This window comes from Kryptolebias marmoratus, linkage group LG5 (genome assembly GCF_001649575.2).
Source record: "Kryptolebias marmoratus isolate JLee-2015 linkage group LG5, ASM164957v2, whole genome shotgun sequence".
NCBI lineage: Eukaryota > Metazoa > Chordata > Actinopteri > Cyprinodontiformes > Rivulidae > Kryptolebias > Kryptolebias marmoratus.
Genome location: NC_051434.1, coordinates 12558468 through 12578787, shown reverse-complemented (window position 1 = coordinate 12578787; position 20320 = coordinate 12558468). Strand labels below are relative to the sequence as shown.

Here is a 20320-nt window from a genome sequence, read left to right as displayed (position 1 = left end):
TCTGTAAAGCGATGGGTGATATGCAGTCCTTCAAGGACTGCTGGGTCTTTTATTTATTTATGTGATGCATTATTTTAAGGTTTTAAATGTTTGTTTTTCTTTAATTATGTCATTACAATCATTTTTATTTGAACTGATTTTCTGTCATAATCCAGAATATATATTTTTTTAACCTGCGTGTATTCAAAATCTGGTAAAACTTGCACTAGCAGAATTGCAATATACTACTGAAGACTGTGTGGCAGGAGAGCTGTGACAGAAGGTTTCATTCGGGGCATTAAAAGTGATGTAATGAATCCACCTGAACACTGGAATAATGACATTTCAAATCTGTAACTGCTGCAGTTGCTTAAAGACATCTGACCTTAAAATCAGATCTTTATTTTCATGCTCCTGCTGATCTTCCAACTATCCCGACAACTTGAGGATTGAAGGCACAAATCATACATGAGCACAGAGGTGAAAGGTCACGCTAAATGACCCCTCCCCCCATGCAGTGGACGAAATCATCCGAATCCTTGCTCAATTCTGCTCCTCTTTGTGATTTTTTTTTCTCATTTCAGTGTTGTTTGCAGCACAGACTCTTTTTTTATTACTGTAAACGGAGACACTAATAATTATTTATTTTAGTTAAGTTGTAGAGATTTTTTTTTTATTATTCATTGATATTAGTTCTATGTTATGAAACAGTTAATGGAGTTCCAGGTACAAAGTAGACTGGGCCGTCTCTAACTGAGATTTATTCAGCAATAAAGTAGCTTTAATAATATCATCTCATCTAACTAGGTACTGAAGTTTCTTTTTAAAGTAAAAACAGACAGCACTTTTTTGTTGTTGTAGTCTACGTTAATGTGACTGTTGGGTACGATTGTTTTAAACACAATAAAAAGATGCAAAAACTTTTTTTCCACATGTTGAGTCCTCAGTTCTCTACTTTGACCATGAATGAAAGCCTAAAATTTCTTTTGAAGTACAACCCCTATTTAAAAAAAGTTGGGATGTTGAGTAAAATGTTAATAAAAACAGAACTCAACTTTGACTTGCAAATCTTATAAACCCATATTTTATTTTTGCTGGAACATAGTAAACAAGTCTACTGTTAAAACTAAATAACTGGACCATTTGGCGTAAAGAAGCGTTTCTGGAGGGTGTTCACATAAGGCTTCTTCTTTGCCTGATAGAGCTTTAACCAGTGTTTCTGGATGGTGAACTGTTTACAGACAATGATGTGTGGAAATGTTCCTGAGCCCATGCAGTGATGTCCAGAACAGAATTACACTTGTTATTAATGCAATGACCCCCTGAGGACCTGAACATCACAGTCCGCAGTATTGACTTTCATTTTTGTCTTTTAAGATCTGAGATTGTCAGATTTTTAAAAATATTTTGATGATATTATGAACTGTAGGTGATGGGATATATTTATAGTCTTTCTGATGTTTCTGTTTGGGAACATTATTCCGAAATTATTCCACTATTCTTAGACAGTTTTTCTCAAACTGGTGAATTATCTTTACTTTTCAGACATTCAGCCTCTCTAAAATGCTCCTTTTATACCCAGTATAACCTAAATAGTTACAAAATGCTCCTCCAGCTGTCTTCTGTTCTTAACACTTACTTTTACAAGCTTTTGTTGCCTCCCCGTCCAAATGTTTATGAGCTGTGTCGCTGCCATAAAATTCAAAATTACTTTTTTTTTTTAATTGTACAGTTTCCTAGTTTCAACATTTGATATGCTTACTATGTTCCATTTTAAATACAATTTGGGTTTGTACTATTTGCAAGTCTTTGCATTCAGTTTTTAATTTACATTTTACACAAAGTGCTGACTTTCAGAATTAGGATTGTAATCAAGTTGAATTAAAAAAAAGTTACTTGTGGTTCAACAGAAATTTCATGATGAAACTTCAATGTTTTAAATGTTACTTATTCTAATGCTCATGCTAAATGTGTAAAAAAAAGTTTAAGCTGTGAGCCGCTTTTGATTTCCACTTCAAGACGCAAATAAGCGTTGGTTGACACTAGGTGGAGATGTGTGCTGAAACAAGTGAGAACACAGTAAACATTCACAAAACTTAGCAGCTCTTCTTGTAATTTTAAAGCAGCAATGTTTGATAAATTTAGCCTGCTTTTAGAGAGATGATGGAAAGCATCGTCTCGAATCACCTGCAGGCCTCCACACCAACTCCAAAACCTCTGATGCACAAAAATCAGCTCAATTTACAAAACGAGCAAACTGAAAATAAACATTAATTACTTTATAGGAGACATTTCAGTGGACATGTCGTGATTTGTTCAGTTATTTTTAGATTGTGACTTAAAAACAATATGATAATAATGAAGGTCCTGTTTTATTCGTATCTAATCATGATTTATAAGCCAGGAGCAGGTCAATTAGGGCAATTTATTGTTTTAGATGAAAAAAAACTTTCTAATAAAATGACCTTAAATAAACATATTTGTGTGATGATTAAAAAACCATTATGTTTGGAATAAATTAGGCACATTCAATAAGTTTGCATAATAAGGGAAGAAATGAGTTAAACATTTATTACAAAAGTTGCCAAACATGAGGTATAAAGAAAACAGTGTTCGCGCGCTTCACAAATAAAGTGCTGTCAAAGTCTTTCAGTGTCCAAGGATAAAAAAATAAAAATAAAAAAAGGCAAATCAAGTTTCGACTTGTTGTGTTAATCATTCCGCGGCTATCGGTCCTTCCCCGGTCAGTCGGACCCCTTCCCGGGCCCCGGAGGAGCGGCTCGGGCTCTCGTCCCCGTCGCCGCTCCCCTTCCCGGGCCCCGGCTCTCCGCCGTCCGCCGCCGCGCTCTCGGCGCTGTGCGTCCTCAGGTGTTTGCTCAAGTGGTCGCTCCGCATGAACCGCTTGTTGCAGACCGGACACTCGAAGCGCTTCTCGCCGGTGTGCGTGCGCAGGTGACGCTGCAGCTCGTCGGAGCGCGTGAAGCGCTTGGCGCAGTGGAGCCAGTTGCAGATGAACGGCCGCTCGCCGGTGTGCCAGCGCAGGTGCGCCTTCAGGTGGGACGTCTTCCCGTACACTTTCCCGCAGCCCGGGATGTGGCAGCTGTGCACGCCCCTCCGCTTGGGGCTCGAGCCCCCCTGGCCGAGGCTCTCCGCCTCCTGGCAGTTCGGACAGTCGCACGTGGCTCTGCCGGAGTAGCGCCGCGACGAGGGGCGAGAAGCCGCGGGGGGTCCTGTCAGAGGGGCCGCAGCTGGGCTCTCCGAGTACGGGGCTGGGACCGGCGGCCGGAAGCCGTCGAACAGGTGTTGCGAGGCGGGGAGCAGGTGCTGGGACGACCCGGGGCTGAAAGCGGAGCCGTAGTCACTGCCGTAGCCGCTCAGAGGCAACCCTGCTGGGCTCTGCGAGTCCACCCAGCCGGTGCTCATGTCCCACCAGGCAGCAGGGGACCCGCTCCCCACTTCTCCCACGGGCTTAAACCACGAATCGTACGGGTGCATCCTGGGATAAATCCCCGACAGGCTGTCCACAGAGGGGGGCAATTTCGGCATAAACACCTGGCGCTGAGCGGAGTCGCAAACGCTGGTGTCTGATAATGGCACGGCGGTCTGATACACGGAAAAGTCACTTCCTAAAGCAGAGTTGGCGGCTGGGACCGTGAACGCGCCGCAGGACTCCGTCAGTCCGGCCCCGCTGGTCCTGGAGGTCCCAGAAGAAACCGTGAACGAGTTGAGGCATGTGGGACCCAGGCTGCTGCTGCTGGTGGTCTGGGGGCTCCTTCTCCACGGGTGAAAACCTTTGCCGAGTCCCGGGGCTCCTTCTGACAGAGCAGGGGAGCAGGAAGAGGTGGGGCCGACGATTCTGCTGCAGGTGGCGGCCAGCATGGCCAGCGGGGTGCTGCCCAGCCGTGGCTCCTCCTGCGGGGAGCACAGGTAAACACCAGTCAGCAGCTGGAGCTCCAACTATCTGAATGTCTCCAGAAAGAAAGGAGACTTTAATTAAATAAGCAGAGCTGTGAACTCACCCCTAGCAGTGCCGCCATGGACCGGACCGTGATATCCTCACCGAACAGGCGCGGAAACGTCTCCTCTCGGTGGCTGAACTGGATCTGATCGGCTTCCACTCCGACTCTTTTACTACTTCGAGGTTCTTTGAAGTGCCGCTGAGCGCGCGACGACCAATCAGAGAGCAGCTGTCCGCGAACATCTGCGCTCGAGCTCGTCATAAAATTCAGACGTCTCGCGAACGAGAACAGCAACATTTGAAGCCATAAGGATGAATCCAGAGAGGCCATGAGCTTTTTTATCATCTGGTCGAGTTTTTATTTCATCTCAATAACAATCCAAGTCAGAGCAGAAAAATGAGCATTGTCTGCAAAAATACAGTGTTAATGAGAGCTGAAGTCTGTTAAATGATCAGAGCAAAAGCTAAAATTAACAAAAGCTGTCAGTAATCATCAGCAGCTAAAAGCTTAAAATTAGCAAGACAAAACAGTAGCTGAAGCTAAAACAAGCAAAACCGCAGCTAAAAGCTAAAACCAGCAGAATTAGCTAAATGGTATATAGAAGCCAAAATTAACAAAATAGTAGCCAAACGCTAAAACTATCAAAAGAGTATCTGAAAAACTAAAATGATCAAATCAGTAGCTAAAAGCTAAGACTCGCAGAACAGTATCTGAAAGTCAAAATTATCAAAAGAGTAGAATAAAGCTATCAAACCTGTAGCTTAAAGCTAAGATTAGCAAAGCAGTAGAAAAAAGCTTAAATGATCAAAACAGTAGCAAAATGCTAAAACTATCAGTAGCTTAATGCCACATCTAGCAAAACAGCTAGAAGCTAAAATTATCAAAAGAGTAGAATAAAGCTATCAAACCTGTAGCTTAAAGCTAAGATTAGCAAAGCAGTAGCAAAAAGCTTAAATGATCAAAACAGTAGCAAAATGCCACATCTAGCAAAACAGCTAGAAGCTAAAATTAGCAAAACAGTAGCAAAAAGCTTCAAATGCAGCAGATATGCTGAAGATTTCAAACAGCACCAAGTTTTTTAAATATTCAAAGATCCTTATGCACTTCTGAAAGAAAGAACAATGTAATTAAAGTTAAATATTTTAAAATGTAGAACAGTTATAAATACCAAAACTCATAGGCATAATGTCCCGAATGAGCTGAATGTTTTGACATTCATACGGCTGAAAAAGCTGAAAGTACCTGAAGCAGTCGGTCTAGACATGTTGCCTGCTGACTCAGCCGTTGTTTTCTTGTTTTATTGCGTTCGCATAATGAAGCAGTTTTAGTAGCTTAACCAAACATACACAGTTCATTTAGGAAAAGTGGACATTTTTCAAGTCACCCCACTTTACATACCAATATAATAAATTGGTGTGACAAACAATTAATTAAAACAGATTTTAGATTCTTTACAAAGACACGAGTTGAGATAAACATTTAAGTGTTTTGAATATTTCCAACAAGTTGGATGTGTTGGAAAAGTCTACAGATCGTTTTAGTTATGTGAGGCCATGCAGACGGAGCTGATAAATGAGAGGCTGTCCCTTCCTGTCCCTTCCTGTCCCATCCTGTCCTCAGGGTGTCTCCAGTCAGCCCTGGGGGAGGGAGGGGGAGGACACCACCACTGCCTGCCCATTTTTCACCTTTTAAATGCAAACCTGTTCCTTCTTTGAGCTTAAACGCTGCCTATAATTTAACCTTCATCAGGCGAGCAAAAGTAGCTAAAATAAAATCATATTCTATTTGAAATGAAGCTCCACATTCCCTGTTCAGGAATAATATTTACTTTTTCCTCTGATTTGTTTGGGATGAGCTGCTTCTTTACATTTTCTTCTACTTCTTTTTGTCAGCTGGAGTGAAGTCACACATATGACGACCATGTCAGTTCCAGCCTTCATCCGCTTCATGCATGCGTGCGCATTTTTATCTTTGGTGATGTATTCTCAGACAAACAGCCTAATGTATCCAAGAATATACATTTTTAAATGGTAAAAACACCCTCTGAAGCTAGCGAAGTTCATTTTCTCCAAAGTTGCTGTGTGGATGCTGAGTGCCGAATGACTTTAATGAAATATGTTGAAGAATGAATCATTAACGAAATTGTTAAAGTTAAAACAAGCAGAACAGAAGCTAAAATTAGCAAAATTGTTGCTAAAAAGCTAAACTAAAAAAAACATAGATAAAACCTAAAATTAGCAAGACAGTAGCTAAAAGCTCAAAAGAGTAAAAGATGACAAAAACAATATTTTGTTTATTTTTTTTATGAAGAGATCTTAAAGTATTTCTATGGAGATTTTTTTTAGAAATAAAGCAAAACAATTCAAAAAGAATAAAAGTTAAAAGTCATTGCACATTATTCCCTATTGAAACAATAATTGTTTTTAATTATTTCTCTATTTTAAAAACAAAAACTGTAATAATAATAAAAACAAGGAATGTGAAAACAACAAATAGAAGAAATGCAGAAAACCCAAATGTACTGATTAGCAAAATCATAGATGAACGTGTAATATGATATACAAGAACATCAGTAATGGTCATACCTCCACAAACTATGTGGAAGTAGTTGGATTGCAAATAATGTGTGGAAGAAACTAAAATTAATGTGAATGCACCAGAACAGAGAAGAGTGCACGTTACAATATAACACATCTGAGTTTGGACAATTAATTCTAATGCAATGTTACACTTTATAGACCTCTGTTTACTTTAGATAGTTATTTTTGTCCTACAGCAAAACTAAAAAAAAAATAAAGAAATAGTTCAGATTTTTTTAACTGGAGGTTCAATAGATCTGAAATATTACTTCATAAGTCCAGTGTAGGTTGCAGCTGTAAACTTAACTTTAGAATTTAATTTAAAAAAAAGTTATTTTCTATATAGACATTGCTTTAATAGACCTTTGTCTCTGCGCCTCCCAACAAAAAGAGAGACCCCACCGCAGCGTCTGCTCCACTCTGCAGCCTGAGGCATGGCTCTGTGCACAGGTGGACTTTACAGTATCCTCCCTTTAACCTGATCACCATCCTCAAACGCCACCCAAACAGCTGTCCCTCTCTTTTAGAGGCATTCTTTTTCCCACACTGAAAGTGTGTGTGTGTGTGTGTGCTTGCTTTAAGGGCACCCAATGAAACCCTGTCTAAGCCTCAACCTGTTCCTTTGGCGATGATAATGACCACATTATCACGCGCCATCGAACGTCAACAATAAAAGATTGTTGTGTGCTTTCCAATCACTCCGTGGCCACTGAGACAGAAAGAGCAAAGAGAAAAGAGTGAAATAAAGACCTGGCGCTTCTCATGGAGAGGGGTGGGAGAGAGATTTTATTTCCTCTCGCCGTCCCCTCTGCCGTGCCCCGTCCCTTGGGTTGCTTCTGCGGCCATCTTGATCAGCTGCCCCGCTGAGACAATTAGCAGCAGAATTAGGGAGTCAAAGGACAATCTGCTCAACAGGACACAAAACTATTCAACCTGGCCAGGAGTTTATCCAATCAATTAGTTTCAAAGAAAAAGGATAAGATAAGATCTAAAGTTCTTGCAGCTTTTTGGACCATTTGTGACAGGCTCCTGTTAAAGATATTTCTTATTTTGGTCATTTGTCTTTTCATGCCCTCAAAGCTCAACCTCAAATACAAATTGAACGTGTTTCAGAGTGGTGGGAAGTCATCCAGGTGAGGCTTGTGCCAGGATGTGCCTGAAGCGGCTCCTCCCTCTGCTTCCTGTAATTACTGCGCTGGGAGGGCACGTCCGCTGTCTGTCAGCGCCGGCCTGATGGACGACCGTGGCAGCAGAGCCGGGAGAGAAAAAAAAAAAAAAATCTGTTGGGGTTACTCTGATCAAATCTCAAGATTTCCAGTTTGTTGATCTTCTGAAAAAAAAAAAAAAAGAATCACTTAAAAGCCAAGCACTCTTTGAAGGCCTGCATACCGCCTGCCACCGTTCAGGCCAGAAGTTTACAGTAAGATCATCTCATGTTGAGAAATGACAAAAGTTTGTGTTTAAAAATCAAACAACAAATTAACACTGTGCACAAACTCTTATGCAACATTATGATATGTTAGGCTCAAAGTATGTGTGGTGAGTGACTCTCAGCTACTACCACATCAAAGTTTAGCTGAATATTTATAAAATCGACTGAGTTTTTGCCATTTTTGTGTTTGCCAAGGTTGATCGGCCATCTTGGCCATCTTGAATTGGACTGACTCCAAAAGCTAATCAGTTGTTAAAGGGAAGTCAGTGATTACTTTCTGAAATGTTCCCTGAAATTTCTCCAGTCGTTCATGAGATATTTTGCTAACAGACAAACAGGGTTGACTCCAATAGCTAATGCTAATGTGCAATGAGTCGCAGTTGCATATATCATGAATGACACTCAGCTACTGCCACACTAAATGTGAGCACAATGCTTATAAAATGGACAGAGTTATAGCAATTTTTGTGCTTTTTAAATTTAGTTGGATGTAAAAATCATCTTCAACTGGATTGACTCCAAAGTTTAATCAGTTGTAAATAAACACCCAATAATTTTTTTTTTTTGCTGAAATTTTCATTAAAATCTATCTAGTGGTTCATGAGATATTTATCTAACAGACATACAAAGTTGATTCCAAATGGTTAATTGCAAAATGTTAAATAAAAATAATTGGCATCAGTTTTAGCCACTACCACAGCAAGTTTTAGCTCAAGATCAGTGAATGTAGAAGTGAATACACTGAGTACTTTCTGAGAGTTTCATTCAGATTTATCCGGTGTGTCATGTGATATTCTACTAACAAACCACACACACACACACACACACACACACACAAAACATTCATAATGTTTTGAATAATGATAATGAATCTTTAACACAAACCTTTTTCACCTTAAACCTTCATGCAAGTGTGGTAAATCAACATCTGCAGGAGTGCCGCAGGGCTCATTTACACACGTATAAATGCAGGGGTCAGAGGTCATCTCTCATCAGTGTATGAAGACGTCAGAGGGACTGCGGGGCTAGCTCGGTTACACCGTTTCATTCACATTCATGTAGACGACACATCTACACCTACGCCAGCAGACACACACATTCATGAAACATGTTGAGACCTCAGGTTTTGGGGCAGGTCGTGAATTCAAATCTCACTTTATGAGTATCATCCCCCCCCCATCCCTTCTTTCATTCAACACACACACACAAGTTTTGGTTGGTGTTGATGGATGCTCTCGGTTTGTTAAGTCATACATCACAGAGGTCATTCAACCTGCCAACACATCTGCCGTCTGCACCCTCAGACGGAGAGGAAGAGGTGGAGTGCGGAGAAAGATTTATAAAGCCGAGGAGGAGAATTATGCAGGCTGGGAGAGAATGAGACTGTGATTAGAAAGTGGAGTGGATGAAAAGCTCTCATTCAGGATGTGCCTCACACACACACACACACACACACACACACACGCATACATACATTACGCTGTCGAACAGTATCTTTTCAGTGATTTGCGCCAAAGCTGCTTGCACTACAACTTTCTCTGCTTCTCCATCAGCTGAAGTTTGTTAAACACTGACAATAAAAGTTGCTTATTTATGAGCAGGCGTTGCTCTGCAGGCCAACATATTAATGAGATGCATCAGGAGGAGTGGTCCTTATTGATTTTTGGGAACCTGTTGATGTTCACGAGGTGTCATATCATAGTGGGCACGTCTGTGGGAGTTCATTGCGGATCGATTGCTTTTAACCACTTTGCTGCACCTCCTCGACTCAACGCTAATTGCCTTACAGGCAGTGTGTTCCTCTTTTATTACTGCCGCACTTGAGAGGAGAAATACGCAGTAGCCCATTGTACGTGTTCACAGATCTCTTCTGAATTAGATCAAAGTAGAAATGTTGACACGTCTTTTGTGAATTGCATTTTATGTCAGATAAGGAATGTGACAAAAACCTGACATTCAATATCTCTGTTTTCACATTAATTGACATAAAACTATGAAAATGCGACCCTTAAGTTATAGTATATTCCTCTGATTTTGATCTTCCTGCTTTTGTAGCACCGTTTGTTGTGAATAAAGATTTAAAAGTTTGCTGCTGCCTCCTGCCTTCGAAATCTGAGTTTGGGTCTCCCTCCATCGACTGTGAACCGTAGAAGTAGAATAAAACTCATTGTAGACCTATCGGACAAGTCATACCCCAAACAAAGATGGTACTGGATTTAATCTTAGCTTTGACTAACTCTCTGCTTTTGTCTTGGGCTTGAAGGAGGAAACTTTCCATTTCTGTTTTGCCTGTGAGGTAAATTTCATCATCTTCACCTGTCTGCAAAGCTCCTCCAGGTGCCAGACTGTGAGTCAAACCATGAGCAGAAGAAGAAGAAAACAAAAAAGAAACAAACAACACAAACACTTGTTTTTAGGAAATACTTCATCAGAAGACTTTCTGCTACTAACATTTGGATAATGTGTCACTCAGGAACCACAAAGACACAAAAACTGCATCTAATTCCTGCTGAGAAATCTCTTGAACTTTGTTTCTTCTTCATGTCTTTAGGGTAGACAGTTGACAAATCAGCACATTAACGCCACCTAAGGCTGTGGTGTAGCTGAACTACATGAACAAGTGTGTGGGTGCGCAAAAACAGTTGCTTACATAAATGTAGGAAAGCATGAATGACCAAGTTTACCTATTTGGATGACTATAAGGGCGAATGACTACTGTCCTTAGAGGCTCGGAGTTCTGTCCATCCCAAAAGTTAATAAAAACACAATGGTCTTCACCTTCTGTGCCAATGGTTCTCTGAGGACAGCTAGTTCTCAGTCAGCACCCCCTCCTCCCGGTCTACAATGGTAGAGCCCTTCATTCACCCATCTGTCAGCACATTGCCTGCCAGCCCTGAGCCTTAAATGCTGTGGTCCTCAGAAGTTTTTTTTTCTTCTTGTTAGGCAAGTATCAGCATTAGAGCCAATGGCAAACTCCCCAGAGATATTCCAAGAAGAGGAGAAGGTGAGGAAAAAACAAACAGGAGGCTATACTTTTTAGACCTTACTTTGTCTGGTTTTACGGGCCACAACTTGTCTGTATCTTCCCCAACTCCTCTCATCCAGTCGCCACGGAGGTCCTGGGTGCTCCCTGGGTGTCTCTTTGGGTGTATATGGTCCTACTGGCCATGTCTTCAAGGGGATCTACTGACAAACATTTGACTTATTGCCAGCTCCAGCAGACTCATCAATGCTTTACCTGTCCTAGGACCTCCGAAGGGCTCTCTGTTTCACCTCTCACACCAGCCAGTGTTCATACCTCCCAGAGGGGTTCTGGTCACAACATCGAAGCAGAAAGAAGAACCCCATCTTGTCACTTTTAAACCTGTCATTGTCTGCCTTGTCAACTCAATGAGATCAGAGCCCTGGCTGCCCTTCTGGCTGGATCCCAGTCCATGTCTTTTTGTTCATTCCTAGACAAACTTTGTGTACTTCGGTCTCCTCAGATTCTTGCGTTTTGTTCAGATGTTTAGTTATTGTTTTATTTTGTGGCGCTTGTCCACCTGGTTACTTTAGTTACCAAGCGAGAGAAGCGTATGTATTTTGTTCACGTTGCCACAGCGAACTCTAATCAACCTTGAAGCGTCGAAGTTCTGAGCAAAAACTTTATCTCAAAATGAAAAAAAAAAAGTATCCTTAGTTTGTCAAAAATGTGTGTTGGGGCAGATAGTAAAACCTATTTCAAGTAATTTCTATCGTAACAAATTACTGATCACATGAATGACTGATCGCCTCTACATCCAAAGAATACACACGCCAGTATTGGCCGATTTAAAGGGATAATCCTGTTTCTTAAATCTTGTGATGTTCTTCAGCAGCAACCACTGAAGACAAACCTCACTACACCCACATTCACAAACATGAACTGCCTCCGAGCGTCTCTCCTTGATTAAATCCTTCTCTGACTGTGATCTCTGTTCTCCTTACCAACCACACTTTTCATCCCTTTTCACCACACATACACTCGCAGACACACACACACACAGCTCATAGATGAGGAGATTAATTCACTGGCGTTCATTTTTCAAGCTTTTGGGTCTTCTCTGTGTTTAATGTCAGCTTGCCCATTGACTGATGTGTGGAAGGCCAGGAGCACAATCATACACTTCCAGGCGTCATTTCTCACTTTCAGAACTGATGAATGGACTCGGTGCGTCTGATCAGTGGTACATCAGTGATGGTGAGTCTAGGTCATCCTGTGTAAGTGTGTGTTTGTGTGTTCGTGTGTGGTCTTGGCCAACAGTCCATCTGTCTGTCATAGACAAGTAGTGATTATGCAGGACCCCCCCCCCATCCCTCCCTCTCTTCTTCAACACCCACCAGAAGGTTTGTTTGGGTTGGTCCTCCTATCTGTGCCTGGAAAACAAGCAGCCACGGAAGCAAACTGTGGTGAGATTTTAGACTGTTTTTGCAATGTCTGAAGTGAAAATATGTCCAGGAATTTTTCTTTTGTCTGTCTTTTGTCTAACTTCTTGCTCTGCCTCATTTGGTGTATGCTTTCTATTCCCAAAACATCTCATGAACCACTGGACAAATTTGAATGAAACCCGCAGAAAGTAATTGACAACTGAATACATGTGGAGTTACCCAGATTCAAGATTAATTCCACAGCCAACAAAACCTAAAAATACCCCAAATTATTATAACTCATTTGGGTGTGGTAGTAGCTAAAATCAAGCCCGAAAACATAATCAAAGTGCTAATAGATTGCGCAAGAATTAGGGTTCAAATTTTGACAGTTTCCAGTCAGCTCTGTTAGCAAAACATCTCACGAAGAAGTGATGTTAATGAAACCTTTCTGTAAAAAGTTCTTGGCTGTACATTTACAACTGATTAACCTTTGAAGTGTCTGCAGGTGTGTTGCTGAAATACGTGTGTTGCTGTTGACCTAGCATGAGGACTGCAGCAGGCTCAACAGCGACTGCAGTCACAGCATTAACCGCGTTAACGTGTAACGTTTTTACAATCAACGTCTGAAAATCTATAACGTTTCCAGGAGATCGTTCACATGTAAACTGGGCCTGAGACTCATTTACAACACATGCTGTAAGGATGAGATTGTGCATAATGTTATTTTCGAGGTTTGACCCAAATGGTTACAAACCGGTCATTTCTCAACACAACATGATCTTACTACAAAACTCTGGCATGCACGGTGATGGGTGACATGAATTCCCTCTAGAAATCCTAGGTCTTTAACAAATCATGAAAACCCATGAAACCTTTCTATACCATATATCAGATACTGTATATAAATGCTCCTTCATCACTTTATCTTTAACCCTGTGTTTGTCTCATTCACTAAAAGATCATTTGGCTTTTAATATCAGCTCGTGTACAGATATTTCCACATCATTTGTTTTAACGCTTCAGCGTCTCCTGATGTTTTAATGAAAGACGCAACACTAATGCTACAGCTGTTGATTTTAGTTGCTTAGGAGCAACTAAAACCTTCAACTCCAGCTGTATGTTATGTACATGGCATAGTAAAAACATGTAAGGTTTAAGTTTGTGTAAAATTCTAGGTTTTTACATGTTTTAGTCTTCCACCTCTGTTTTTGAGAGACATAATTGTTTTCTATTTTTTAACTCATAAGTTACAATTTTTCCTGTAATAACGTCATTCAAATAAAGGAAACTAAATGGAGCTGGAAGAAATGTGGTTGGTTTGCAATTAAGTCTGTTTTTTGGGGGCAGAATTGCATCCAATTCATCCATACAGCCTCTGCTGAATTAAGTATGACATTTATATAAATTCTTACAATTTACTCCTGATGCAATGGCACTCAGTGCTTTGAGCATACATACATGCAGCCAAGCATATATAACCCCCTCGCCCCCGGATGCACGCATACATGCGCGGTTTGTGCTCTGTTCTTGGTTAACAACTGCTCCTCCCTCTCATCGTGCTTCACCTCTCCACAATGCCTGCCTCAAAATTAGGAGGCTGTGGGGGCAGCAGGGGAGGTGAGGGGGTTAAGAAAAGCACCGAGACATGGCTTGATGTTAAATTGACTGGAAAGGAGCTGCTCGCTTTTTCATGCTAATTGCCGTGCAACAAATTGTTAATTTATGCCACAAAGAAATGCCAAACAACCCTCCCTCAGATTTTGGCTTCAAATGGGGGCAATCTTTAACACAAATTCAAAAAAAAAAAAAAAAACCCAGAGAAGTGTAATCTGTGCATGCTGGAAAATCTGCTGTTTGAACAGACAAACACACAAATCCAGCTTTGCAGGATCATCAATCAGAGCGGGTCAGGTGAAATACAAGGAAAAACACAGATCCTCGAGTCTTTTTGATGCTTTTTGTCTTTGTCAAACATGGAGATTCCCCTTGTCGTTCTCGGACCGGGCTTAGGTGGTTTTGAGACGCTTTTATAGCTGCTGTTTTGGTTGTTTTAATGTTTGGGGTTTTTTAATGGTTCCAGTCAAACATGAAACGTCTATTTTTTTTTCCAGCTAACCACACACACACAAACACACACATGCACTGCCTCTGGGCTGTCATTGACATCCACAGACAGAAAGAAGAGGTTGGCGTCAGCTCTACCAGGTCTGCAAGTCATGTCCAGTCCTGCCTGAACTTCTCACACACACACACACACACACACACACACACATTTACATAGTTATCTTGGATCTTTATAGTGTGCTGCACCCTCCACTTAGCGCTGCAGTAAAGGTCTTCCTCTCTGCTCATACGAGAGTGCCATCTTCAAAGAGGTATCTGCACGCACACACACCAACACACGCTGGAGATCCACGCAGACTTCTGAGTGGACTTAATCATTTCACATTTAGCTTCAAAGAGACTGTTTAAACACACACTTGCTCTGAGTCTGAAAGCACCGCAGCAGGGGTCTCCTCCTCTTTAATCGACTTGCAGCTCATCTTATTTCTGCATCTTTGAGTTTAGACTCGCTTGGCTGTTCAGCTGAAACACTGGAGCCGTAGGAGTTAGTCACGTGCTGTCATTCTTGCAGGAAATAACTGCGAAGTTTAGTTTTTGTGATCCGCCGTTATGTATTTTTACAGTTTAAACTGGACTCGAGATGATCATAATCGCAGAGTTTGCTCTCAGCTCAAGGTCCTGCCTCTCTCACGTGGATAATACGCCTCTGATAATGTCTCCTTCCGTCCTCAGGAGCTCTTCGTGTTGACCCCTGAACCCTTGCGGTCGTCCAGTTCTGCAGGTTGACCACAGGTTGACTCTTTCCCACCCCTAAAGGCTTCTGTGATGCCTTTGATGTCACCTGTTTATGTGAGAGAAGAGGAATGGAAAGTTGTCTGACCTGGAAGACGCTGATAACGTCTTGATGTATGGATCTCCAGATGAATCAATGGAGACATGAGTCTGAGAGGTTCATAGCAAATACCCGCGGTCGTCGCCAGCAGACGCATTCTGTACATTTTACTCATTCAGACTGTGTGTTTGAAGGTGTTTCCTGCACAGCAGGTCTTGTAATTATAGATGACCTTGTAGGTAGGTAATGTCGGAACAAAGACCCACGGACACAGCAATAAATGGCTGGAATTTTCATGATATGGGTAGTTCACACACTTTGGTCTGCTTCCCGAACAATTATCAGCCGCAGATGAAGATTTCACCACAAACAAATGTTTATAGTCCTGCTCTCATATGACTATAAAATGCAAGAACACGTTTTATTTTACGGATTAAAGAAATGCCACTGAGGATTTTGATTAAAAATGCCAGAAAAAGACTAAAAACAACAGCAGTTTAACCGTTCAGACCGAGATGTGAGTGCTGATAGTGTTGTGCTGCACTTGGGTTTATTGACTAAAAGGGAGAAAGAAAAAAAAATCAGTGGGACTTTGGCAAACTTTTGAACAACTTCAGACCTCAGCTTTTAAATAAACTGTAACAAATCTTGGCTCTCACATGTACAACAAACTCAATGGGTGAGAATAAAAAATTACATCCTGCATAAAACAAGCCTGATGCATGTTGGGAACTGGTCCTCATACCCTTTGGGCAAGACAGTCAACCCCAGCTTATCTCTAATGTGTGAGAGGATAAAAGAAAAGCTCTGCTCAGCTTTTTAAACTGCACAGATTATGTTTTTGTAAATGAGGCTTGTAGTTTACCAGAGTTTCAGGTCAAAAAGCCTTGTTTAGATGCGCCTTTTTTTTTTTCTTTTAGTGTTCAACTCGTTGGCAATGATCAGAGGCTACAAAATTTTAAGAAAAGATTCCTCCTTAAAAGCAGGGTTTGATCTGTTTCTTTTAGGACAGGCAATGAAGGCCACTAGGAATATTTCACTGGACATGGAAAGACTGGATTTTTAATAAATATGACAAGAAGATTCAACACCCATAATGTGACCCTCAGGAGGCAAAAACTTTAGGTTAGTCCGAAACAGGAACAGAAAACTTGCTGCTAAGAAAAGAAAGATATATATTTTAAATGTGGTTATGACATAAATGTTTTATCTGTAATTGTGAAGATTTTCAAAATAAAGTAATCTACTTGTTTAGCTTTTAAAACTCTAACCACTGCAGCCCATCCTGGATCCTGCTGTAAAAGCATTAAAATGACTGAATCAATGTGAAATAGTGTTACCACAGCCTGACAGCCACCGGTGATTTGATCACTGAAACTTAAATAAATTACAACATATTTAATGTTAGAGTTTGTAGCAAAATAAGGATGAATTTCAGATACTTTTTGACAACTCCACAATCCATCTGTTCACAGTTAAAGAACAATGAAATTAATATATTTCACAAATTCAAGCAAGAAAGATTAAAACACACAAAAAAGTCAATTTTTTTTAAAATTTCAAATAAGGACTATTTTTTATTCTTTAAACCCTGAATGTGCTCTTTATTTAAAGTAATATCTCATGATAAAACTAAGCTGCAGTTCTCACATTTTTAGATGCAGCTGAAATGAATAAATATCATTTAGAAGATTTTTTTATAAAGCAGAATGTGTTATTTGCTGCTGTAAGCACGCTGGTTGTAAATTACATTACCAACTTTAAATAACATTCTACTTTGTTATTCGTTGTAAAATTTGCTTTCAGAAACATTTTAACTTTTAAAGTTGACCAGGACACACAGCACACAGTTCATTCAGTAAGCACTTTGGAGCATTGATGTTGTTTTTTTTCAGACACTTTAGCACATTTGAACAAACTCATAGTCGTTCCTGCTCTTCTGTCAGTCTCATCCGAGTCGTCGAACATTTCCAGCAAGCATGAAACCTGAATGCTGTGACAGCTTTTTATCAGAAATTACAAAACTGCTTCTTTACGTTTCGACGGTACCAGGGAGGACGGATTTCCCGCTCGTTCAGTGATCCTTTTACAGACGTAATGAAGGAAAACACTCCATCATTTCCACCCGACACTGTGTTTAAATCTTTATGACTTGTTGTTCACCTGTGAGGAGATGTTTCTTTTTATTGGCTGGAAGGTTAGGTGCCAGACGGTAAATGGTGACTTAATTTGAAAGCATCTCATGCAACAATCAAAACATCTGGCTTTGGGACAAGTTTTGGCACGACGAAGCAGCGGTTAGCTGTGGTTTTTGGTCTGATTCTTTGTAGCTTTTGGCTTTTCTTTTTAATGTATTTGTGTTTATTTTTTACATTCATGTACTCAAGCTTCTTCCTGTAATAGAAAGCATACACGGTAAAATAAATTAGTCATTTATTTTTCCTTTAATACCAACCGAGATGAACTCCAGACCCTGGAGGTGCCAAATAGGAGAAAAGATAAATACATATTTCACTTTAGGTGATATTTTCCTGTAAAATCAGTACTTGTACCACAAATATATGATACTGCTGTGTAGTATCAACAGTTTTTGTCAATTACATGATGAAATATTCTTTAAACCGTCAAGAGAAAATCAACAAACTTAGAGCTAGTTTGTGCAACACTTGTTTTTTAGGTGCTCTCTTTTACGCTTTACCGGATGGTCTTTGTAGTTGTTGTTGTAAAGTAAGAAGAGATAGTGATATGTGTGCACGGTAACGCCTCCTAAAGGAATCCATTGTGATGGACTGAGTTAAAAAAGCAAGAAGAGCCACACAATTTAATGAAGAAATATGTTTTGTTTTGTTTTTTTACCCCAACATGTTAACACCTACTCAGGATGTTCACTCTGCCATGGTTGCTGCAGTCACTGTGAGTCTGTTGCTTCTATAGTTTTAAACATCTTCCTACAGCCAACAGAGTGTAAACACAATTCAAGATGGACGCCACAGCTAATTGACCTTACAATACCAACACAGAAATGGCTGTAAGTCTGTCAGGTTTTCAGATGTTTGGCTAAAATTTGATAGTAGCTCAGAGTCGTGCCCATCCCTGACTCCAAATCTGGCAAACTCTCGCAACATTGTGTGAGATGACCCATAATACTAATGGAGTCAACGCTGTCTGTCTGTTAGCAAAATATCTCATGAACCAATGGGCAGATTTTAAGGAAATTCTTAGAAAGTTATACTTTTATGAACATCTACAGCTAATTACCTTTTGAAGACAACCTGATTCAAGGTGGTTGTCCCAGCTAATCGAGCTTACTACACACAAAAACGACTACAACTCAGTCGGTTTCACAGATATTGAGCTAAACTTTGGTGTGGTAGTAGCTGGGAGTCATTCTCATTGCATATCTCAAGTGCTAACAGATCGTGCGAGGTCTTTGTTTAAAACCTGCAAGGCGTGAGTGATGTGCATTCCTTCAAGGGTTTCTAGTTTCGGATTTATTTCTTGGCTGGGCGTGCACTGATGCTTGAGACATAAAATCATTTTACAACTTTCAACGTCAGTCAACAGTTAGTAAGCAAAAGACTTGAACCGCAAACCAGTTTAACAACTGACATCATTGCTCTTCTCTAAATAAATAGACAGATAAATAGACAAAAACAAAATGGTGGGAGTGTAAAAAACATCAACATGTGCATTAAAAAGGGGAAAAAAACTGGTAAAACCTTCCTAATTTGTTTGTGTTATAACAAACTTATAGATTTATTTGGAACTGGAGTATTTTATTTTTGTTAGAAGGGGAGGAGAGAAAAGAAAATCAAAAACAATCTTTATAGGCGTTTAGCTCTCGTATAAGCTTTCAGGTGTGTGCGTCAAATCTAAAATGGGGCATCTAAAATCAGCAACAGAGACAAAGAAGAGACAATGAAAGGATTCTGGCAGGAAACCTCTCTTCCAGAATTAGACGCACGTCTTCAACACGCCCTGTTGCGGCATCATGTCAGCTGAGACACGCATTTTGTTTTCCATCTGATTCAGGCGGCAGAAAGCATCTGTCATCGGCCATCATTCAAGTTCAACTCTGCCAGCTTTCACGGCGCTTCCTGCAAGTCCAGCTCTGTCTGTGCCTCCTTCTTCAGAGTAGCAGATTCTGAGACATTTTATTACCTGTCCTCTGATTCACAAGTAAAATACATTACAGGGAAATAAGTCAGCAGCTGTGAGTTCTGATTATTAGCAGGGACGCCACTTCTTTTCATTGCTGTTAGACACACGTAAAAATGACGCAATCAAATATGTCTGTCCGCAGATTTGTCTCTTTGTCTGTCCCTAACCACAGCTTGTCTCGCTTTATCAGAGAGCCGCGTCAGTCATCGCCGGCTCTGTCACCACGCGCGGCTTGTGTGCGCGCGCACGCTCTCACCGGGGGCACGAACATCACGGGCCAAAAAAAAGCTGAACTCACAGCACAAGTCGTAAATCTCCTCCTGTTTACAGCCGAACCTTTCAGGAGGAGGGAGACATCCTGACGCCAGGCTGCAGGTGACAAACACGCACACACACACACCCACACACCCACACACATACACACCTTACGTCGACGCCTGCGTCAAGAGGGCGAGGGGAGCGCGCAGGGATGGCAGCCTGCTCGTGCATCCATGCATCATACATTACATTACATTACATTACATTACAAACATCTGCAGGGGTCTTTATTCCAAATTTCAAAATGCAAGGAGTGGCGCACTCACCTCCAGGCCTGAAATATAATCCATCAGAGGAGTCTGACATGAAGCTGCCACTCAGAAAGGCAACATTTGGGCCCAAATCCCTTTTTTTTATACACCGCCACCCACTTTTGCCTTTTGGCAGAAAGCAATAATGCGTTTACTCTGTCTGTGTGTGTGTGAGGGTGGGGTGGGGGGTCTGTTAGCAAACTATCTGTGAGGATCTGGGTTTGGCTCCGCCTTGTGGGCAGAGCCACTAATCATTCTTCCACAGGTGTTCCAGTTTCCCACTGATTAGACCAGCCAGTACTTAAGCAGCAGGCGGGGATCAGATCTTCGCTGGAGCATCGAACCTTCTGGGTTAG

General features: G+C 41.1%; 1 protein-coding gene across 1 annotated transcript; it reads right to left on the bottom strand.

Annotated features, from left to right (window-relative positions):
- Positions 1 to 2386: 2386 nt before the first annotated feature.
- Positions 2387 to 4114, bottom strand: sp8a (sp8 transcription factor a). The gene is made up of 2 exons (XM_017422042.3): positions 3999 to 4114; positions 2387 to 3891 (listed from the first exon to the last, which is right to left on the bottom strand). The coding sequence occupies exons 1-2, from the start codon at positions 4014 to 4016 to the stop codon at positions 2695 to 2697; spliced, it is 1215 nt and encodes a 404-aa protein (XP_017277531.1). The 5' UTR covers positions 4017 to 4114; the 3' UTR covers positions 2387 to 2694.
- Between the last annotated feature and the right edge of the window lie 16206 nt (positions 4115 to 20320).